This window comes from Pseudophryne corroboree, chromosome 4, assembly GCF_028390025.1.
Source record: "Pseudophryne corroboree isolate aPseCor3 chromosome 4, aPseCor3.hap2, whole genome shotgun sequence".
In the NCBI taxonomy this organism is placed as follows: domain Eukaryota; kingdom Metazoa; phylum Chordata; class Amphibia; order Anura; family Myobatrachidae; genus Pseudophryne; species Pseudophryne corroboree.
This window is the reverse complement of record NC_086447.1, coordinates 225,957,548-225,982,531: the sequence shown is the minus strand read 5'-3', so window position 1 is coordinate 225,982,531 and position 24,984 is coordinate 225,957,548. Positions and strand designations below refer to the sequence as shown.

General features: G+C 45.5%; 1 protein-coding gene across 4 annotated transcripts in view; it reads right to left on the bottom strand.

Moving 5' to 3' along the window:
• The window catches only part of LOC134909252 (glutathione hydrolase-like YwrD proenzyme), a 227,331-nt gene that overhangs the window by 28,399 nt on the left and 173,948 nt on the right, over window positions 1-24,984 (bottom strand). For all 4 annotated transcript variants that reach the window (XM_063915949.1, XM_063915950.1, XM_063915947.1 and 1 more), the window contains exon 10: window positions 4,586-4,756. In XM_063915949.1, coding sequence (XP_063772019.1) covers window positions 4,586-4,756 — 171 coding nt within the window. The remainder of the gene's footprint in view (window positions 1-4,585; window positions 4,757-24,984) is intronic.

Here is a 24,984-nt window from a genome sequence, read left to right as displayed (position 1 = left end):
ATGAGCCAAAATTCACATTATGCCACACAGTATGAGCCAAAATTCACATTACACCACACAGTATGAGCCGAAGTTAATATTACCCCACACAGTATGAGCTGAAAGTCACTTTACACCACACGGTATGAGCCGAAATTCACATATGCCACACGGTATGAGCCGAAATTCACATTATGCCACACGGTATGAGCCGAAATTCACATTATGCCACACAGTATGAGCCGAATTTCACATTACCCCACACAGTATAAGCAAAACTTCACATTACGACACAATATGAGTGTCATCTATATTTCTATATGCTAATACTAAAAGAGAGGTGGTGCTACAATACCAATCTCATCATTGTATATAAATACAGTTACTAAAAAGGAAAGAATGAGATCTATAAGTGTACTCTGGAAACCAGTGAATGCTAACATATTTATGTGGTCCTTCTTTATTTTTTTATGAGTGCATCCACAGATATTTTTTTTTCCTTTAGGGAAGGGTGTGTGTGTGTGTGTGTGTGTGTGTGTGTGTGTGTGTGTGGGGGGGAGTAACTTCATGCATACATAGTAATAGTATATATAGTATATACATGCCTTTTCCCCCTGGCTGGCCTGGCCAAATACAGTATGGTTTTTTTTTTTAAAGAAAATAATGAGATGTAAAATAATGCACTCATTAAAATAAAAAAAGAAAAGGGATATATATATATATATATATATATACACACACACACACACACACACACACACACACACACACACACACACACACACACACACATAAGCTGAGCCAAGCATTCAGTAGTTTCCTGAGTGTGCCGATACACTATACTGTAGGTGCACTCAGGAAACTACTAAATGCTTGGCTCAGTGTGTGTGTGTGTGTGTGTGTGTGTGTGTGTGTGTGTGTGTGTGTGTGTGTGTGTGTGACAGAGTATCACCCTCTGCTGTCTCAGGCTCTGCTGTCTCCTCCACTCCGGCAGCGGCTCCGAGTCCTCCTGAGAAGAACGATGCCTGAGCTGGGCCTGTGGCGCTGGCGGGACGGCAGTGGCAGGGCACACTGAGAGCCGAGTGAGAAGGGAGGGAGCACCGTGTGACACCGATACGTCACACCAAGAGGCGCAGCCTGACGTGAGTCCCCTCTGTGCGGCCACTATACACTTGCTGCTGCGCATAGTGTACATCGTCCGTGGTGGGAGGCGGGCGCTGCAGGGGGGAGCGACGGCACAGTGACTATGCTGTAGCAGGTGTGGCGTGTGGGGGGTGCCGGACATTAGGGGGTGCCTGTGCGCACCAGGCACCCCCCGTGCGAACACCTATGTGCACACTCTGTATTACACCCAGACTGTCCCTATATATGCTGCACTACATCACATACTGACCATGCACACACTGTACTACACCCAGACTGACCCTATATATACTGCACTACATCACATACTGACCATGCACACACTGTATTACACCCAGACTGTCCCTATATATGCTGCACTACATCACATACTGACCATGCACACACTGTATTACACCCAGACTGATCCTATATATACTGCACTACATCACATACTGACCATGCACACACTGTACTACACCCAGACTGACCCTATATATACTGCACTACATCACATACTGACCATGCACACTCTTTATTACACCCAGACTGTCCCTATATATGCTGCACTACATCACATACTGACCATGCACACACTGTATTACACCCAGACTGATCCTATATATACTGCACTACATCACATACTGACCATGCACACACTGTATTACACCCAGACTGATCCTATATATACTGCACTACATCACATACTGACCATGCACACACTGTATTACACCCAGACTGTCCCTATATATGCTGCACTACATCACATACTGACCATGCACACACTGTATTACGGTTGATTCTTTATCGGAGTGGGAGAAGGGACCTTCTGACGTACCTAGGGAAGGAGACACGTCACCAGGGGGAGGAGCTACGGGCGAACAGGGTACCCGAAAAGTACACTCGCCACGCTTCGGGCTCGGTGGCTTGCTCCGCTCCACTTTGCTCGCCACCTGATTACTAAAGGTAATAGTTGGTGGCGTGGATAGTAGAGGAACTATCCCGCTAGCATAGCTCTCCCACTTGTGTCGTGGCTCCTCCCACTGATGGAAAAGGTCCCTTAGCCCACTTGAATCTAGCATCAACCCTATGTATACTGCACTACATCACATACTGACCATGTACACACTGAATTACATCCAGACTGACCCTATATATACTGCACTACATCACATACTGACCATGCACACACTGTACTACACCCAGACTGACCCTATATATACTGCACTACATCACATACTGACCATGCACACACTGTACTACACCCAGACTGACCCTTTGCTCACTACACTACAGAATAACCTTTCACACACTACACAACAAACTGACCCTAAGTGCACTGCACCATTACACCATAAACTGACATGCTATCCACTGCAACAGACACATTGCTCACACTACAGTACTATACAACAGTTATATGTATTTCTCTCTAAGGGGAGATTCCATTACTGGTGAGTTTACATCAGAACACTGCATGATGTGTGACTGCACACATTGCAGGTAATTAATTGTCTCATGGCTGATTCCCTCCCCGTAACCATCTCCCTGTCACCTGCTGCCTCTCCCCCTCACTCTCTGCCTTTCACTGCCACCATTTCCCTCTCCCCATCACCGTCTACCTCTCCCCGTCACCCGCTGCCTCTCCATGTTGCACTCTCTCTGTTACCCACTGCCTCTTCCTGTCACCATCTTGTAGACAGCTTATCCTGCGAGGCCATGCCCATTGCTGTGGGGTTACACCCCCTTATCGGGAGCACACACCTGAGGCCCTTCCACTTGTTGTGGTGCCCCCCCCCCCCCCCGTCATTTTCATCTGGATCCATCCTTGCAGCCGGCTGTGTGCGGGCACGGGAGACACTGGCAGCAGTGGCAGAAGCTGCAGCCTGCTCACACCAGAGATGACGTCTCAGAGCTTTGTGGCGGTAGGAAACAGGGAGGCAGAGGCTGCACATGATGCAGAGGGCTGCCTGTACCAGCATGGAGGCTTTACCTGGCGTAATGTGTGTAAGTGGCGCTACTGTGTGATGTAATTTGAATTATGGAGAGTACTGTGCAGTGTAATATGAATTGGTATTAGTCTGTGGCCATGCCCCTTACCCATGAAGCCACGCCCCCTATATTTTTGACTGCACCTATGGTGCGCACTAGCCCTATTTTAAATATGAAGGGGGGGGGGGGGCGCCGATGCTGTTTCTTGCACACAGCACTAAAATGTCTAGTTACGGCACTGGTGCAATGTGTGGGGACACACGGGGGCATGTAATGGAACATGCTGCTGGGGGCATGTGATGCTTAGGGCATTTGGGGCACATAAGGGAATATTGTCCAATAGTATTCCCTTTTTTAATTTTTGATAATCTGATTATTTTAGTCTGACAGTGTTTGCGGTTTGTTTGTTTGTTTTTTTTTGTTTTTTTTTTGGGGGGGGGGTATTACTGCCTTGCCCCAGGTGACGAAAATCCTAGTTTTGGCCCTTCTAATTGCAATAATAGTGCTATCTATATTTTAACAAAACATTTGAAGTTTCTGCATTTATCAATGTTTTGCAGTCACAGAACTGGCTAGCAAAGTGGGGGCTTAAGATCGCATAGCAAAACTATCATACAATGTTGGTTTTTAATAAAGGAGCTTCAAAAAAGGCAAAAGTAATAAGCTGAAAACCAAACATTTGCATGTGTTATTCTCTTTAGTGCAATCCCATTAGTTTATCCCAATCTGTATAAATTACGTGTCCAAAGCATAGGGATACCAAATATTTGCTCTTACTAGAAATCTTGATTCAATTATAGGTTCAGAAGAGGGGGTAAAATATCATGTTTCACATTTTCTAATACTTTTAAATCTGTTAATTATTCAGCATTTTTTGTTTATTACTTTTGATTCAATATTTTTTTAACCGAGGGAGTCTTCAATGTTCGGACAATTGTCTCCTCTATTGCCAATATTGGTACATTTATTTTAAAGTGACATGCCAGCTGCTAACTGGGTCAAATTTACATGGATCTGCTAGTGAAGGCTGGCAGAGAACATCTATTTCTTCATTCAATGATCCAAGCTGCTCTGTGCAGCCATTTTTCTGGAGCTCTATTGTTGGTCTCTTATGGCCCTGGTCGAAAATGAAAGCTGAGTGGTGCTGTGCAGTCTGGGGTAAAGTACAATCTCCATGGCATCATAGAGATTCCAGGCATCTTATTGGTCCTCATCGCTCTCACATCCTCACTCAGTAGCCATTTAAAAGTGGTGAGCAGAAATGACTCCCACTTATATGTTGGAGCTCAATGTATCAGTATTCTAAAAGCAGCAGAAAGGTGATTCCAACAAATAAATTCATAAGGTTTGGATCTAATAAAAAAGATCCGCACAAAATCCTATAGTTGCTACTATATATACAGACCCACTACATATGGAGTGTGAGGGAGTTTGCCAATATGAGCTTTTTTCATTTTGAAAAGCTTTTTTTATATTCAGTAGCCAGGCTTACCTGCACATGACCTTGTGGTTGCATGAAGCCACCCATCACACCAAAGGTACATAACAGGTCATCATTATGTCCAGCGGTGGCCAGAGCTGGGATGATTGTGTGAAAAGGGCGTTTTCCGGGTGACAGACAATTGGGATGAGCAGGAGACAGGGAAAAATTGTTACCACGGTTCTGAAATATCAAAAACAAATATTACAAAGGAAATGTTACAAAGACAAAGCTATTGTTCATTTTTATTTAACACATACCTTAGTTTCCCTTGCTGTCTCTAGAAGTAATACATATGTAATCCCGGGGTGTGGGATGCCATCTGTCAGTATCCCGCCTGCCAGAATGCGGTGTGAGTGATATGAGTCGCCATGCAGGGTCATTGCACTCACCTCAGGATCTATCCCCACTCTATGCGTGTCGTGGACACCCACGAGTGGGAATAGCCCCTGTGAGCCGGTATTCTGGAGTCGGTATCCTTACCGCTGGGATCCCGACAACTGGCAAATTGATTGCCTCCCCTCTAGAATATCTATACAGTCCTAACATGGCTATTTATAGGGTAAATCCTGACTCCATCCCTGTGGCCAGATGACGTCTGTGGACAGATGACATCATCTAAACAACATATACAAATACACCAAAAGAACAAGGCCACCATCTAAGTGGATTTTGAGGCATATCCAAATACCATCTTAATCATTTTGATTGGATTAGTCTTGGAAGTGCTGAGTGTTCAAGATGACAAGTGCTAATATCACTCCACTTTGACCACGCATGCATGAACCAATCTCTTGACATTATGTGAGCAGTAATCTACTGCTCAAATTTTTGCATACTTGCAAACAAGCAAATGATGGGTTCAAAGTACTAGTAGTTTGAAACCTATATAGAATAGGACTTCTATAACAGGTTATCTACTGCATATATGTATATATATATATATGTATATATATATATATATATATATATAAAAGGCGAGATAAATCGCACACACTTTCCAGTCTTTAACTGGGTGCACGGTGAAACAATTAGTATAAGGTAATTCGTGGATTTTTCCACATAAACCAGCACACCATAAGTAGCAGAAATTTCAATTCATTTAATCCATATTGATTTTCCAAAAGTGCAATGTGCAAGTATAGGCATGGATAATAAAATGATACTTAGCAGTTCAATGCATCAGAATAAGTGCTGGTTTATGTGGAAAAATCCACGAATTACCATATATATATATATATATATTGGTGTCCACACAGGTGGCGGGTGCACTCTCACAAATGTACTCAGATTCTGTAGTTGATATCAATTGTTCTTTATTATTTTTCCACAATATGGCCATCAAATTTTATTCTATCGTCGATTTATCGATGACGTTTTCTTGTTGTGGCTTGGTTCAGAGTCATCTTTCCACACTATGGTCAATAATCTCAATCAGTTGGATAACCCTATAAAGTTCACCTCTAGTATCTCGAGTTCTGAAATTAACTTCCTTGATGTACACATTAGCAAAGCTGGGGATTCTTTTGCCACTTCTGTCTATAGAAAACCAACCGACAGAAATTTGACGCTACATGCGACAAGTCATCATCCCCCTGCACTAAAGGAAAACTTGCCTGTGTCTCAATTCTTAAGAGTGTTGAGAATTAATTCAGATCCACAGAACATTGAAATTCAACTCGAAGGGGTCAAAGAGCGTTTTTTAGAACGTGGGTACACACATAAAACACTTTCTCACTGTTTGTCCAAGGCCCATGATATTGTGGCAGGGAAACAGCCCAAAAATAAAGATAGATCTGACAATCGTCTTGTTTTTGCAACACGATATGATAACCACTCGGGGCATCTTAACAAGGTACTTAAGAAACACTGGCCAATTGTCAATACTGATCCAGCATTACCCTTCACACGTATGAAGACTCCTATGTTAGCTTATCGGAGGGGACCGAATTTAAAGCAAATGCTTATGAGACCCGTAGTATATCCTAATGCGCCTATGTCTACTACTCAGTTGTTGCAGCAAAAGCCGGGTTGTTACTCCTGTGGGAGCTGCACCACCTGTCGCTCAATGATGGTGGGCCCGACATTCTCCCACCCACACACTGGTTCTATCATCAAGCTCAAATATCATTTGCATTGCAGATCAGATTTTGTAATTTATATTTTAAAATGCCCCTGTGGATTGGTTTATGTAGGGCTAACTACCCGCACTTTCAGGGACCGAATGGCGAACCACCGCTCATCTATACATGTCGCATTAAACAGCGGCAAATCAGATAAGCCGGTGGCTCGACATTTCATTGAGGCTCGACACCAGGTAGCCAGTTTAAAATGTAAAATCATAGATTGGGTGTCCCCGAGTGTTACTGGTGGAGACCGGACCAGAAAACTGAAACAGAGGGAATGCTTCTGGATCAGCCACTTGGATACGGTGTCCCCGCGAGGATTAAATGAAAACAACCCCTATGGGGTGTTTCTATAGAGATGAAGTGTCATTTGTATAATATTGTTTGTTGTCTTTTTATGTATAACATAAGTTAGCCCATCCTCCCAGGTCCCTGATGGCATGAGTTTAAACTATTGATTATAAGAAGGGTTATGATGCTATGAGACCGGGCCACACTCTGACCCACTTAGTCTAGTGAGTCAAGTACCACACACCAGATTAATATCTATTAGTTCACATGAGAATTGAGATGCTGTTAGACATACGCATATTTTTGTAAACCAGCCCTGTGCAGAGATGTCTATGGATGTGTCAAGTGGAACGCATGATCACCACCAATGATTGCACCAGGGCGGGCTCGAAAGACGGAGGAGTGTCGGCCGCATTGGAGACATGCGGCTTCCACTTCCGGTGTATTGGAACGCATCGCGTCTTGCTTCCGGTGCCGTGGAACGCAAGACGCGATTCCGAATGCAGGCTCAGAATTAGCTGCCCGCTGGGAACGGAGCTTGCCTGGGTGTGAGTTATCATTTCATAGGTGTCTGAGGTTGGTAGATTCTTTCCACACATAGAACTGGCTTGTTTTGGTTTTGAAGTGATTCGTTCGTTAGGAGGTACTTCCGGTATGGGGGTATAAATACCTCCGTAATCAGACAGGCTCCAGCAAGCGTCCTGGGAACACATGGCAGGTTCCAGTACATGGTAAGCGGGGTCTGCTAAGATTTGCTGATGTAAGTTGTGAGACTTGTCCATTTTGAAGAGTACACTTTTCTTCCAGCAGGTCTGTTTGAGCTGCTGCAGTGAAAATATGACCTCAGGATGCTTCACATCCGTACAGCTATTGCTATAGGTAACGGCACACTGTTAATAGCACCATGTTTTGAAAGGTTGGAGGGTATGTTATACCGTAGTCTAACAGCTAACTCTTATGCAGCTACTATTGGACCACATGCAATGTTGGCTATCTACAGGCTATGCACATTGCGATCACGTTTTTAAGAACATGTGTAAGTAATCATTCTGTTCTGTTGTTTATGAGAAATAGATTGGTGTGGTTTCCACCAGTGGTTGAAAGGGAGAAATTAAGCACTATCTGGTGGATCAGTGGTATCCCTCGTGTTATGGGGATTAAGGTGGCTCTTTTGAACACTGCTTTGGTGATTTACTACACCTAGGTTAAAGGTGGTTTTTTGGAAGTATATCCTATTTTACACCATAGTCACCATATGAACAGGATACTTGAGGCCCAGTTCACATTGGTTCTTCTGCCAACTTTAAGGGGCCTGGGAGGCTGAGTCTTTTTTCATTTTTTGTATTCTTTTTAGGCATTGTTTAAACTACGCACATTATGAAATAAAGATATCATATTGCCTGTCTTGAAAAAGACCCTGTGGAAGGGTCGAAACGTCGGATTTATGAGGCTATAATAAAGAACAATTGATATCAACTACAGAATCTGAGTACATTTGTGAGAGTGCACCCGCCACCTGTGTGGACACCAATATATTCAGCGGACCCTGCTCTGTTGGGATAGCACCCACCCTGGGAAATTGGATGCGAGTACAGGACTTTCTTCTGCTTATATATATATATATATATATATATATAAAACAACCTCCACAAGCCGGCACTCCTTGGATTGCTTACAAATAGCTGGCCAGGGTGCTCTCTCTGGGCCATCCGCCCCTGAAATACAACAAGCCATGCATAGAGGCACTCCCGGACTGCAGAATTAGTGAATCAAATGCGGTGATTTATATATATATATATATATATAATATATATTTATTTATATAATAAATCACCGCATTTGATTCACTAATTCTGCAGTCCGGGAGTGCCTCTATGCATGGCTTGTTGTATATATATATATATATATATATATATATATATATATATAAATGTGAAGGCCCTCACTCACTTACTCACTCACTCATCACTAATTCTCTTACTTCACGATATGTTAGGATGATTAAATTTAACATAGGTATTCTTTAGGTGGGAAGTAGGAAAACCTAAGGGTGTTGACATAATGATGTCATTACTGATGCGTGGCTTGCGTTACGTGAACGATAACGCCCAAACGGACAATTGGATCAATATTTGGATTGCACCTCCAGTGTGTAGAATTTAATAAAATAGAAAAGGCGAAAGCCCTCACTCACTCACTCACTGACTGACTCATCACTAATTTTCTTACTTTCCGATATGTTAGGAAGATTAAATTTAACATAATGTATTCTTCAGGTGGGAAATAGGAAAACGACTGAATTATAATTTTAATAAACCTCCCCTAAGGGGATGAACAGGGGGTTGACATAATGACATCATTACCGATGCGTGGCTTGCATTGCATGAACGATAATGCCCAAACAGACAATCAAATTAAAATTGGGATTGCACCTCCAGTGTGTAGTATTTAATTAACTACAAAAATGGTCCTGTCACTTTTTACCATATCTGCTATGGGTGCTCCTCGGGTAACGCCAAGAACCATGGATTAATATTTACTTACATTAAGATGTCTCAAATTTACATCTCTATAGATTTAGCAAAGTTTTAACAGTCATTTATATTTACAACCATGAAAATCAGAAACTCCCGTGCGAAGAATGGGTAGTATCAGCTATGTGCACACAATACCAATAAGGGTTATAATTATACCTAACATATTTTAACATACAGTAGGGACCCTTCGATATTATTTTACAAATTGATACTGATATTTATTTACAGAAGTCACACAACTGTAGAAGTTCACAGAGAGTAGACTAGAATCTGGGCATCAGGAGCTTGAGAAAGGGTAAGTAATAATACTACAGAGTAACTTTAGCCATCACTCATGTGCAAACTGAGAGCTGTATGCACCAAGAGTGTGTGCATATATTGTAGGAGGAGGGTAAAGGCGCAGTGACGTGCGGTGGGGTGAGGCAGAGCCTTTCCTGTCATACTTTCATTTAAAACAGAGTTTTGACTGAATAAAATATCTGAAAAATACTGATAATTTGTTTGAAATATCTTCTTTGCATTATTCTAATAATTTTTATAGCTCATACTCTGGAGTAAAAAGTCTATGGCAGGTGGGGCAGTGCCTCACCTGTGTATCCATTCCACACATCTCTAATCAAAACTCACCAGATTTCCAGGAGTTTATGATGCTGCACCTGTGTATAATGCCCAGATGTACCCTTTGGCTCATATATTGCATGTAAATCTGGCTCTGGGGTTAGCCACTGCCTCCTGAGCCATTTAGCTCACTGCACGTCCCTGCTTAAGAGTAAGAAACACCCTGTGCTAAGAACCCCTGTTAACAGTGGCGTAACTACTGCCCCCGCAGTCCTCGCGGTGGCTTGGGGGCGAGGGGCTGCGGGGGCGCCACTGACTTAGTACAGATTGACATGCGGACGAGCATGTCAATCTGCGGTCTCCTTCCCTCCGCTGCTGTGTTGGAGGGACACGGAGGGTACAGCGCGCGCCTCCCCGTGTTCCTCCTGGCTCTCCGGCCGGTATAATAAAGCAAGTGCCGTTCGTGAGCTCTGATTGGCTCACGAACCGGCACTTCCTTTATTAGACCCACTGGAGAGCCAGGAGGGACACGGGAGAGGCGCGCACTATGCGCTCCGTGTCCCTCCAACACAAAGGAGCGGGGGGGGGGGGGAGCAGGCACTTAGGAGGGCATATGTGGCACTGTGGGGGAATATCTGGCACTGAGGGGAGCAGGCACTGAGGGGGCATATGTGGCACTGTGGGGGAATATCTGGCACTGGGGGCATATACCTGGCACTGTGGGGGAATATCTGGCACTGGGGGCATATACCTGGCACTGTGGGGGAATATCTGGCACTGGGGGCATATACCTGGCACTGTGGGGGAATATCTGGCACTGGGGGGAGCAGGCACTGAGGGGGCATATGTGGCACTGTGGGGGAATATCTGGCACTGTGGGCATATACCTGGCACTGTGGGGGAATATCTGGCACTGGGGGCATATACCTGGCACTGTGGGGGGAATATCTGGCACTGGGGGGAGCAGGCACTGAGGGACAGGTAAAGGTAAAGACGCCTGCAACGTCCGTAATATGTTGTAAAGTCTTTGCTGGTGGCAGCTGAAAGTAGTTAAGTAATCCCATGTGTCAAAAGTGACCCCCGTACGTCGCATGTGGCAGTTCTCAAATTGGCATATTTGTTGAATTGGCCGGCAGCGTCGTCACAGGCCCTTACCCCTGCTCCCTGGCCCCCACCCACACCACTGCCCAAAAAGTGCTATAGGTCCATCAACTGAATATTATGCCCCTGAAAACATTCCCTTTGTGCTATTTGTGCTGTTTTGCAGTATTATTTGCCACAGTGAAGCCCCGCCCACCTGAGCTCATAGCGGCCGCACCTCTGGTCTGTCCTTGACAGTCCCTGTATTCCCAGAAGAGTGCTGCATATTTGATGAGTTGTGACTATAAAAATGATAAGAATAATACAAAGATGATATTTATAAGTTATAAATATCTTCTTTGTAGTATTCTAATAATGGTTATACAGGTTGAATATCCCATATCCAAATACAGGTATTCCAAAATACAGAATTTTTGAGTGAGACTGAGATAGTGAAACCTTTATTTTCTGATGGCTCAATGTACACAAACTTTGTTCAATACAAAAAAATTATTAAAAATATTGTATTAAATGACGTTCAGGCTGTGTGTATAAGGCGTATATGAAACATAAATGAATTGAATGTATGTACACAACCTTTGTTTAATGCACAAAGTTATTAAAACTATTGGCTAGAATTACCTTCAGGCTGTGTGTATAAGGTGTATATGAAACATAAATGCATTCTGTTCTTAGTCTTTGGTCCCATCACCACGATATCTCATTATGGTATGCAATTATTCCAAAATACGGGAAAATCCCATATCCAAAATACTTCTGGTCCCAAGCATTTTCGATATGGGATACTCAACCTGTAGTTACAACTCTGGCGTATATTGAAGTATGACAGACGAGGTTCTGCCTCCTCTGCCTACCCTGATTGCATATCACTGATATATATAATTGAAAGTATGTATATTTTTTCTTCATAGGCTCCTACATGGCGAAATGCATATGGACCAAATTCAATTGCAGACGGGAAATTTAAAAAACCCTGCAGCACAGTTTTGGTATTCAATTGGAGGACAGAAAATGTGAGGCAGTGATTTCTCGCATCTCCAGAGCTAGTCTGATTTTTCCTAAAATCGTTATTTTTAGGAAAAATCACTGGGACTTGCTCTGGGGCCCTGGGGGCACCCTCCGGTGGACTAAGCAATTGGAAGTTTCCAAATAACTTAATTAGTCAGTAATAACTCACCTTCGGAAGCGGGGTCTTCTTCAAGTGTCGGAAACCAGTACCCCGCCCAGCTCCCCTGGTGCATCCCAGTAGCCCCTTCCTTATTGACAAGATGGAGGGGACACCATCGGGAGCACAGGAGACCACCAGAGAGCACCAGACAGGTGACCATAGTGTTATGCACACCAGTGCCTGCAGGAAAGTACTGGTGTCAGAACTGTTATGCACTCCAGTGCCTGCAGGAATGTACTGGTGTTTGAACTGTTATGCAAAACAAATGGACTCACAGACAGACTGGGGAATATGACATAACGTACACAGAAGGTGATAGGGTAACAAAATACACACAAAGTGAACAGAGAAGCCCAGAGGCTAAGGAACTGGGTATCTCCCTTGTATTAGAACTGCTCAGATGGGAAAAGCAAGATGTTGTGTTTTAATACGTAGAGAACCCGAAATGCTGTTGCTAAGGGCAACAGCAAAACCCTAAAGGGTTACCAACGGGTGTGGCAGTAAACTCCTTGGTCAGAGATGGAATGATAGACACAAGGAGAGTCTCCACAATCCTAATTCTCACTTGCAGTGCACAGGTTCAGCTTACTGCCACTAAACTGACCCCTGACACCTAGCACAGTGAGACAGGATTAGACAGGCAAGTCTTAGAATACAGCCACAAACTTGCTAAGTTCACAGAGTAGTAACAGAACCCCAGCAAGCTAAACGACTGACTCCAGTCTTACTGCTAGGTCTGGATTGGCAGAGTGTAATACCAAATCCCCAGGCCTATTTGCAGTAAGCAACAAACAAATACAAAGCTACACAGTACTGGCTAACTTTCATGAACTGACTAACCAACAAAGATTCAGCAGCATCTGCTTACCCTGAGAAGAGGCCTTATAAAGCAGGTGCTGTCCACGCCCCACTCAGACCTCACAGACTGTGAGCACAAAAACCAGCACCGGATCCCCTGCCGTGCACAGAGCCTATAACCACTGCACAGCAAAAGACCCGAACCGGAGTATCAGCTGCGCTCAGGTTACTCCGCTAGCACTTGTCTCCCGGTTGCCATGACGACGTGGCAGCACAGGGCAGGAGACCCTAACAGTACCCCCCCTCTGACGAGGGGTCAAAGAACCCCTACCACCGGGTTTATCGGGGAACTGCGAGAAGAAAGAGCGTATCAGTCTGGGGGCATGAAGATCACAACTGCGCACCCACGACCGCTCCTCCGGGCCATACCCCTTCCAGTGCACCAAAAATGACAGCCGACCCCGAACCACCTTGGAGTCAAGAATCCTTTCAACAACAAACTCCCTCTGGCCACGTATCAGAAGAGGGGAAGGTCTTCCACTGGAAGAAGGATTACTAATCGCCCGTTTTAAAAGGGAACAATGAAATGTTTTATTGATACCCAAAGAACGGGGCAGATCTAACTGAAATGCCACCGGATTGATAACCCTGGTGATCTTATAAGGGCCGATGAACCGGGGGCCTAACTTATGAGATGGCTGTCTCAACTTCAAATTCTTGGTAGACAACCAGACGAAGTCTCCTAATTTGAAGCTGCAGGGTCTTTTCCGCTTATCAAAAACCCTTTTGGTCACTAATGACACAGACACAAGGGCTTTCTTCACTTTCCGCCAAATACCTCTAAGGACCGAAACCACAGAGGAACCACCAGGCGTGGAGTCCAGGGGGTCAAAAGAATTGGCCTTAGGATGATGCCCATACACACAAAGGAAGGGAGAGATCCCTGTAGCAGAGTGAGCCGCGTTGTTATAGGCAAACTCCGCCATGGACAGATGAGCAACCCAGTCAGTCTGACACTTGGAGACATAACACCTGAGGAACTGCTCCAAGGACTGGTTCACCCTTTCAGTCTGCCCATTAGACTGCGGATGGTAGCCTGACGACAAGCTGACAGAAATCTGGAGATCGGAACAAAATGCCCTCCAGAATTTGGCCACAAACTGGGATCCGCGGTCAGAGACCACATCAAGTGGCAACCCGTGGAGACGCACAACATGCAGCATAAATAATTCAGACAGGCGTCTGGCCGATGGCAGCCCAACCAGTGGAACGAAGTGCGCCATCTTCGAAAACCTGTCAACGACAACCCAGATGGCTGTCATCCCCGAGGATTTGGGCAAGTCCACCACAAAATCCATTGAAATGTGGGTCCATGGCTTAGATGGGATAGAGAGTGGATGTAATGGGCCAACAGGAACCCCTCTAGGAGTCTTATTTCGGGCACAGATGTCACATGCCCGAACCCACTGATCCACATCCTTAGCCACCGAGGGCCACCACACCGCCCTAGATAGCAACTCCCGAGTTCTGGCAATACCCGGGTGACCTGCCGACTTCTTGGCATGGAATTCCAGGAACACTCGCTGTCTTAACCTAGGAGGCACAAACAAAAGACCTACCGGAAGGTCTGGAGGAGCCTGCTCCTGTGCTCTAAGGACTAATGATAAGAGGTCCTGGGTAATGCCCACTTTAATACATGATGGGGAAACAATGGGCAACGGCTCCTCGGTGGTCTCCTGGATTGGAGCAAAACTCCGCGAGAGCGCATCAGCCTTGATGTTTTTTGACCCAGGGCGATATGTTATCAAAAAATTAAAGCGAGCAAAAAACAAAGCCTATCGTGCCTGCCTGGCATTGAGACGCTTCGCTGACTCTAAATATGCCAGATTCTTATGGTCAGTGAGAATTGAGACCACAAACTTAGCCCCCTCAAGCCAGTGTCTCCACTCCTCGAGTGCATCCTTAATAGCCAACAATTCCAGGTTACCCACGTCATAATTCATCTCGGCAGGCGAAAATTTACGGGAAAAGTAAGCACAGGGATGAAGGCGATTATCAGACACTCCCATCTGAGAAAGCACTGCCCCAATACCCATCTCAGAGGCATCCACCTCCACCACAAAAGGACGCTCTGGGTCTGGGTGTCGCAGCACCTTGGCCGAAACAAATGCCCTTTTGAGACGGGCAAAAGCCGCTTTAGCCTCACAAGACCAGTGAGCAACATCCGCCCCTTTCTTAGTGAGTGCCACCAAGGGCGCCACTATAGACGAAAATCCAGCGATAAATCGTCTATAAAAATTCGCAAAGCCCAGAAAACGCTGAAGCGCCTTCAAACTAGTGGGCTGCACCCAATCCCGGACTGCCTGTACCTTGGAACCCTCCATTTGGAAACCTTCTGGGGAGATAATATATCCTAGAAATGCGATTTGCTGAACTTCAAATTCGCACTTCTCCAGCTTCGCCCCAAGCCGGTGGTCTCTGAGTTTCTGGAGGACTAAGCGTACATGCTTCCGATGTTCCTCCAGGGAATGGGAGAAGATTAGGATGTCATCTAAGTATACAACTAAGAATCTATCCAAATATTCCCTGAGCACATCATTCATGAAATCCTGGAAGACTGCCGGGGCATTACAGAGCCCAAAAGGCATCACCAAATATTCATAATGCCCTGAGTGGGTATTAAAGGCAGTCTTCCATTCATCCCCCTCTCTTATTCGGATTAGATTGTACGCACCGCGTAGGTCAATCTTAGAAAAAATGGTGGCAGTACGAAGCTGGTCAAACAAGACCGAAATGAGAGGCAGTGGGTATGAGTTTTTAATCGTGATACAGTTCAATTCCCTGAAGTCGATGCAGGGTCGCAACGAACCGTCCTTTTTACCCACGAAGAAGAACCCCGACCCAACTGGAGACTGTGAAGGTCTGATAAATCCCTTAGCCAAGTTCTCCTGAATGTACTCTGCCATAGCCTGAGTCTCAGGACGTGACAGGGAGTACAACCTGCTCTTGGGAAGCTTAGCATTTGGCAACAAATCAATGGCACAGTCATAGGGGCGATGGGGAGGTAGTACCTCTGCAACTTTTTTGGAGAACACGTCCGCAAAATCTGCATAACACCCTGGCAATCCTGGCAAACTTAGCTGCGAGAGCCTGACTGGAAGGCTCAAGTAACTCCTGAAACAATCAGTACCCCAACTAAGAATCTCCCCAGAGACCCAGTCAAATTGAGGATTGTGGGCCCTTAACCAGGGTAACCCCAACACCAATGGGGCAAAAGTACAGACAGTCACATAAAAGGACAATTTTTCAGAGTGTGTGGCTCCAATAAACAAAGAAATCTGGCTAGTGCAAGAGGTAATTTTACCTTGGGATAATGGTTCCCCGTTTAACCCACAAATCTCAATTTCCGATGCCAAGGGTACTAAGGGAACAGAGTGTTTCAGGGCGAATTGGCGGTCCATAAAAACCCCGTCGGCCCCACTGTCCACAAAGGCCTCAGTCTTGACAGTTTGACCGAGGATCTTCAAGGTCACCGGAATGATAAAAGTCTTCTTGGGAAATTCTGACTTCTGGCCTGACAGGATATTTCCCATCACCCTCAGGCCCTGAAGTTTTCCGGCTTTTCTGGGCATGATACTACCACATGACCTTTATTCCCACAGTACAAACACAACCCCTGCTGTCTCCTCCGCGTCTTCTCACGCGAGGAGAGGCGGGTAGCCCCAATCTGCATAGGCTCCTCAGAAAATTCCTCAGAGTCTGAGGTTCCCTTGGGAAGGAAGGAAATCTCAGTCTCCCTTTCAAGCCTACGCTCTCTCAGCCGTCTATCCACCCGGATGGATAACTGCATGAGCTGATCCAAGCTATCAGGCAAGGGATATTGTACCAGTTGGTCCTTTATCTGGTTAGAAAGACCTCTTCGGTACTGGTGTCTCAGGGCTGGGTCATTCCACTGGGTATCATGGGCCAACCTCCGAAACTCCGTACAGTAAACCTCAACTGGCCTTCGCCCTTGCTTAAGGATCGAAATCTGAGCCTCGGCTGAGGCCGTCTTGTCAGGGTCATCATACAACATGCCCAGTGCCGTAAAAATAGCATCAACACTTTTAAGCGACGGACAGTCAGGCTGCAACCCATATGCCCAGACCTGTGGGTCTCCTTGTAGCAAGGAAATCACTATGCCCACCCGCTGAATCTCCGACCCAGAAGACTGAGGCCTAAGCCGGAAGTATAGCTTGCAGCTCTCCTTGAAACAAAAGAACTGCGAGCGATCTCCAGAAAAACGATCCGGGAGATTTACTTTCGGCTCCTTAACCCCTGCAGGTGCTGCTGCTGCGGGAGCTCCGCCAGCAGCCTGGGAGGTGTGCATTTTAATGGACAAATCATTAAATTGTCGAGTCAGGACCTGCACCTGATCGACCACCTGTTGCAACGTATTTTGAGGGGTATGCTCCATATTCCCACAAAATTTCAACAGGAGTATTAGGCTGCTGAATATGTTATGCACACCAGTGCCTGCAGGAAAGTACTGGTGTCAGAACTGTTATGCACTCCAGTGCCTGCAGGAATGTACTGGTGTTTGAACTGTTATGCAAAACAAATGGACTCACAGACAGACTGGGGAATATGACATAACGTACACAGAAGGTGATAGGGTAACAAAATACACACAAAGTGAACAGAGAAGCCCAGAGGCTAAGGAACTGGGTATCTCCCTTGTATTAGAACTGCTCAGATGGGAAAAGCAAGATGTTGTGTTTTAATACGTAGAGAACCCGAAATGCTGTTGCTAAGGGCAACAGCAAAACCCTAAAGGGTTACCAACGGGTGTGGCAGTAAACTCCTTGGTCAGAGATGGAATGATAGACACAAGGAGAGTCTCCACAATCCTGATTCTCACTTGCAGTGCACAGGTTCAGCTTACTGCCACTAAACTGACCCCTGACACCTAGCACAGTGAGACAGGATTAGACAGGCAAGTCTTAGAATACAGCCACAAACTTGCTAAGTTCACAGAGTAGTAACAGAACCCCAGCAAGCTAAACGACTGACTCCAGTCTTACTGCTAGGTCTGGATTGGCAGAGTGTAATACCAAATCCCCAGGCCTATTTGCAGTAAGCAACAAACAAATACAAAGCTACACAGTACTGGCTAACTTTCATGAACTGACTAACCAACAAAGATTCAGCAGCATCTGCTTACCCTGAAAAGAGGCCTTATAAAGCAGGTGCTGTCCACGCCCCACTCAGACCTCACAGACTGTGAGCACAAAAACCAGCACCGGATCCCCTGCCGTGCACAGAGCCTATAACCACTGCACAGCAAAAGACCCGAACCGGAGTATCAGCTGCGCTCAGGTTACTCCGCTAGCACTTGTCTCCCGGTTGCCATGACGACGTGGCAGCACAGGGCAGGAGACCCTAACACATAGGTTTGTTTTTGGGGGTTTTTCGTGTGCTGCAGGGTTTTCAGAGCTGAAAACCCTGCAACCACTTTTTTTAAATTGAATACTGTGGGTATCGGGAGCGTGCATACCCACAATAATCCAAAATTGTGAGCGAGGAAAGCAAAGCTTTTACCTCACTCCCAAATGAGTTCCCCCCATACCCTTCATTATTCAACTTAAAATACTGGTGGGGTTTAAACACAAATAAATCCACCCCTTTTGGGGCAGGGCCATGTATCTGAGATATGTATAAAATTATTTGGTCTGTTTGTTAGTTTGTTTGTCTGTCTGATTATACATTCGGACACCCATGCACCAATTGGGATGAAACCACTGCGAGGTGGATTGGTTGGATCGTGGCCAGGTTTCAGGGAAGTTAGGGTCTGAGACGGACCTCACAGCGGAGTGTGCCAGGCAGAACTGTGAACCAGGGAGCCAGTTCTGGGCCTTCCACTGGATGGATTTGGATGAAAAACTTCACAGAGTGGTAGCATTGGATCCCAGAAGACATACTAGGTAGTTGGGGTCCCAGTTGGACCTTTCCGTTGGTGTATGCTGGCCAGAAATTTGACCTGAGGAGCCTGTTCTCGGCCTTCCACTGGATGGATTTGGATAAAAAACTTCACAGAGTGGTAGCACTGGATCCCAGAAGGCATACTAGGGAGTTGGGGTCCCAGTTGGGCCTTTCCGTTGGTGTATGCTGGCCAGAAATTTGACCTGAGGAGCCTGTTCTGAGCCTGCCACTGGATGGATTTGGAAGAAAACTTTAATGAACTGTAATAGCTGATCGAAATAACCATAACTAGAGATGAGCAGGTTCGGTTCCCTGAGAACCAAACACCCCCGAACTTCACTACCCGAGTCCAGATCCGAGTCAGGCTCGGGTTTTCCCGCCTGACTCGGAAACCAGAACGAGGCAAAACATCATCATCCCACTGTCGGATTCTCACGGGGTTTGGATTCCATATAAGGAGCTGCGCATTACCGCCATTTTCAGTCCGGCATTGGAGAGTGTAGAGAGAGGACGTGTCTCCATCCTCAGTGTCCTGCATCAGTTCAGTGGAAGTGTCTTGTGCTGCATCAGTCCAGTCACAGTGGTGGTGTCCTCTGCTGTCATATGTCCATTGCTGCTGTATAAGTCCATTACAGTGGTGCTGTGTTGTCCTGCATCAGTACAGTGGTAGTGACTTGTGCTGCATCAGTCCAGTCACAGTGGTGGTGTCCTCTGCTGCAATATGATCAGTGCTGCTGTAAAAGTCCAGTCCATTGCAGTGGTGCTGTGTTATCCTGCATCAGTCCAGTGGTGGTGTCCCTCTGCTGCTGTATATGTCAAGTAGTACTGCCGTATATGTCCAGTGGTACTGCCTTATACTGTATGTCCAGTGAAACTGCTGTATATGTCCAGTGATACTGCCATATATGTCCAGCGGTACTGCTGTATAAATCCAGTGATACTGCCATATATGTCCAGTGGTACTGCCATATAATTACAGTGGTACTGCCATATAATTCCAGTCCAGTGATACTGCCGTATATGTCCAGTGATACTGCCATATATATGTACAGTGGTACTGCCGTATAATTCCAGTGATACTGCCGTATAATTCCAGCGGTACTGGCGTATAATTCCAGCAGTACTGGCGTATAATTCCATCAGTACTGGCGTATAAATCCAGTACAGTGATACTGCTGTATATGTCCAGTGGTACTGCCATATAATTCCAGTGATACTGCCGTATAATTCCAGTTATACTGACGTATAATTCCAGTGGTACTGGTGTATACTTCCAGTGGTAATGGTATATAAATCCAATCCAGTGATACTTCAGTATATGTCCAGTGGTCATGCCGTATAAATCCAGTGGTACTGGTGTATAATTCTAGTGGTACTGGCATATAAATCCAGTGATACTGCCGTAAAAATCCAGTACAGTGGTACTTCAGTATAAATCCAGTGGTACTACCGTATAATTCCAGTGATACTGCCGTATGATTCCAGTGATACTGTTGTATAATTCCATATACGGCATATAACTCCAGTGATATTGCCGTATAAATCCACTCCAGTGGTACTGCCGTATAAGACATAATTCCAGTGGTACTGCCATATAATTCCAGTGATACTGCCATATAATTCAATTGATACTGCAATTATAATTCCAGTGGTACTTGCATATAAATCCAGTGATACTTCCGTATAAATCCAGTCCAGTGGTACTGCCGTATAATTCGAGTGATACTGTCGTATAATTCCAGTGGTACTGGCGTATAAGTCCAGTGATACTGCCGTATAAATCAAATCCAGTGGTACTGCCGTATAAGTCCAGTGGTACTGCCGTATAAGTCCAGTGGTACTGCCATATAATTCCAGTGGTACTGCCATATAATTCCAGTAATACTGCCATATAATTCCAGTGGTACTGTCGTATAAATCCAGTCCAGTGGTGCTGCCATATAAATTCAGTGGTGCTGTCCTGTGCTGTATTTTATTTACTCCAAATAAAGGGGTTATTAATATTTAATCCAAATAATTTTCACAGGATTTGCCCTGTGTGGTATAGAGGTATGCCCTCCTGTACCGCATATTGTTATATAACTCCAGAAAAATAATGGAGAACAAAAATTTGGAGGATAAAATAGGGGAATATCAAAAACCACTTCCTCCTAGTGCTGAAGCTGCTGCCACTAGTCATGACAGAGACGATGAAATGCCATCAACGTCATCTGCCAAGGCCAATGCCCAATGTGATAGTAGAGGGCATGTAAAATCCAAAAACCAAAGTTCAGTAAAAAGACCCAAAAAAAATAAATTTAAATGGTCTGAGGAGAAACATAAACTTGCCAATATGCCATTTATGACACAGTGGGGCAAGGAACGGTTAAGGACCTGGCCTATATTTATGACTAGTGGTTCAGCTTCACATGACGATGGAAGCCCTCATCCTCCCGCTAGAAAAATGATAAGAGTTAAGCTGGCAAAAGCACAGCAAAGAACTGTGTGTTCTAAGATGGTATCGCAAATACCCAAGGACAGTCCAAGTGTGTCGGCGCTTGTGATGCCTAACCTTCCCAACACTGGACGGGAAGAGGTGGCTACTTCCACCATTTGCACGCCCTCTGCAAGTGCTGTAAGTAGCACCAATAGTTCAGTTTCTGATATTAAAATTAAAGATGTCACTGTTGAAGTACCCAAGGATGAGGATATGGGTGTTGCTGGCGCTGAGGAGGAAATTGACGATGAGGACTCTGATGGTGATGTGGTTTGTTTAAATCAGGCACCGGGGGAGACACCTGTTGTCCGTGGGATGAATAAGCCCTTTGTGATGCCTGGGCAAAATTCCAAAAAAGCCACTACTTCAGTGTGGAACTTTCTCTCCACAAATCCGGACAACAGGTGTCATGCCGTGTGTTGCCTCTATTAATCTGTAATAAGTAGGGGTAAGGACGTTAACCAGCTAGAAACATCCTCCATTATATGTCACCTGCTGCGCATTCATCAGAAGTCAGTGTCACGGTGTGAAACTTTGGGTAATAGCGTAAGCAGTCCACTGACACCTGAATCCCTTCTTCCTCTTGTACCCAAGCTCCTGCAAGCCACACCACCAACTCCCTCAACGTCAACTTCCTCCTCAGTCAGGAACATCAGTAGTCCTGCAGTCCATGTCACTGGCAATACTGAGGAGTCCTCTCTTAACCGGGATTCCTCCGGAGGATCCTTGAGTGGTAAGCCTACTGCTGCTGTTGCTGCCACTGCTGTTGTTGCTGCTTGGAGTTGATAGTCATCCCAGAGGTGAAGTCGGAAGACCACTTGTACTACTTCAGTTAAGCAATTGACTGTCCAACAGTCTTTTGCGAGTAAGATGAAATATGACAGCAGTCATCCTGTTGCGAAGCAGATAACTGAGGCCTTGACAGCTATGTTGGTGTTAGATGTGCATGCGGTATCCGCCATTAGTTCAGTAGGACTTAGAGAATTGATGGATGTAGTGTCCCCCCGGTACCAAATCCTATCTAGGTTCCACTTCACTAGGCAGGCGATACCGAGAATGTACAGAGACGTCAGAAAAAGTGTCCTCATTGTCATAAAAAATGCAGTTGTACCCACTGTCCACTTAACCACGGACATGTGGACAAGTGGAACAGGGCAGACTAAGGACTATATGACTGTGACAGACAACTGGGTAGATGTATTGCCTCCTGCAGTAACAACAGCAGCGGCACTAGTAGCAGCATCTCGCAAACGCCAACTCATTCCTAGGCAGGCTACGCTATGTATCACCGCTTTCCGTAAGAGGCACACCGCTGACAACCTCTTACGGAAACTGATGGACATCATTGCACAATGGCTTACCCAAACTAGACTCTCCTCGGGATTTGTGATATCGGACAATGCCACCAATATTGTGCGTGCATTACATATTGGTAAATTCCAGCAAGCCCCATGTTTTGCACATACAATTATGGTGGTGCAGATTTTTTTGAAAAATGACAGGGGCGTGCAGGAGATGCTTTCGGTGGCCTGAAAAATTGCTGGCCACTTTCGTCATTCAGCCACCGCATGCCGAAGACTGGAGCGCCAGCAAACACTCCTGAACTGCCATCACCTGAAGCAAGGGGTGGTAACGAGGTGGAATTCAACACTCTATATTCTTCAGAGGATGGAGGAGCAGCAAAAGGCTATTCAAGACTATACATCCACCTACAATATAGGTAAAGGAGGGAGAATGCACCTGACTCAAGCACAGTGGAGAATGATTTCCATCTTGTGCAAGGTTCTCCGACCCTTCGAACTTGCCACACGTGAAGTCAGTTCAGACACTGCCAGCTTGAGTCAGGTCATTCCCCTCATCAGGCTTTTGCAGGAGCAGTTGGAGAAATTGAAGGAGGAGCTAAGATGGAGCGATTCCACAAAGTATGTGTGACTTGTGGATGGAGCCCTTCATTCGCTTTGCCAGGATTCAAGGGTGGTCAATCTGTTGAAATCAGAGCACTACATTTTGGCCACCATGCTCGATCCTAGGTTTAAAGCTTACGTTGTATCTCTCTTTCCAGCAGACACAAGTCTGCAGAGGTTCAAAGACCTGCTGGGGAGAAAATTGTCAATTCAAGCGGAACGTGACCTGTCAACAGCTCCTCCTTCATTTTCTCCCGCAACTGGGGCTGCAAGGAAAAGGAAAGATTTCCTAGCCCACCCGCTGGCGGTGATGCAGGGCAGTCAGGAGCGAAAGCTGACATCTGGTCCGGACTGAACAACCTGCCAACGATTATTGACATGTCTACTGTCACTGCATATGATTCTGTCACCATTGAAAGAATGGTGGAGGATTATATGAGTGACAGCATCCAAGTAGGCATGTCAGACAGTCCGTATGCATACTGGCAGGTAAAATAGGCAATTTGGATGCCCTTGCACAAACTGGCTTTATTTTACCTAAGTTGCCCCCCTCCAGTGTATACTCCGAAAGAGTGTTTAGTGCAGCCGGTAACCTTGTCAGCGATCGGCATAGGAGGTTACTTCCACAAAATGTGGAGAAGATGATGTTCATCAACATGAATTATAAATTCCTGCGGGAAGACCTTTACCAGCAATTGCCTCCAGAAAGTACACAGGGACCTGTGATGGTGGATTCCAGTGGGGACAAATTAATACTCTGTGAGGAGGAGGATGTGCACACTGAAAGGGGTGAGGAATCGGAGGATGAGGATGAGGTCAACATCTTGCCTCTGTAGAGCCAGTTTGTGCAAGGAGAGATTGATTGTTTCTTTTTTGGTGGGGGCCCAAACAAACCAGTCATTTCAGTCACAGTCGTGTGGCAGACCTTGTCACTGAAATTATTGGTTTGTTAAAGTGTGCATGTCCTGTTTATACAACATAAGAGTGGGTGGGAGGGCCCAAGGACAATTCAATCTTGCACCTCTTTTTCTTCTTTGCATCATGTGCTGTTTGGGGACTAGTTGTTTAAAGTGCCATCCTGTCTGACACTGCCGTACAACTCTAGGGGTACTGCCGAATAAGTCCAGGGGTACTGCCGTATAGGACGTCCAGTGGTGCTGTCTTGTACTGCCATAAGTCCAGTGGTGGTGTCCTGTGCTGTATATTATTTACTCTAAATAAAAGGGTTATATATATTACTTATATTATTATCCAAATAATTTTTACAGGGTTTGCCCTGTGTGGTGTAGGGGTACGCTCTCCTGTGCTGCATATTATTATAATAGCTCCAAATAAAAGGGTTATTATTATCCAAATCAATTTCTCTAACGTCCTAAGTGGATGCTGGGGACTCCGTAAGGACCATGGGGAATAGCGGCTCCGCAGGAGACTGGGCACATCTAAAGAAAGCTCTAGGACTATCTGGTGTGCACTGGCTCCTCCCCCTATGAC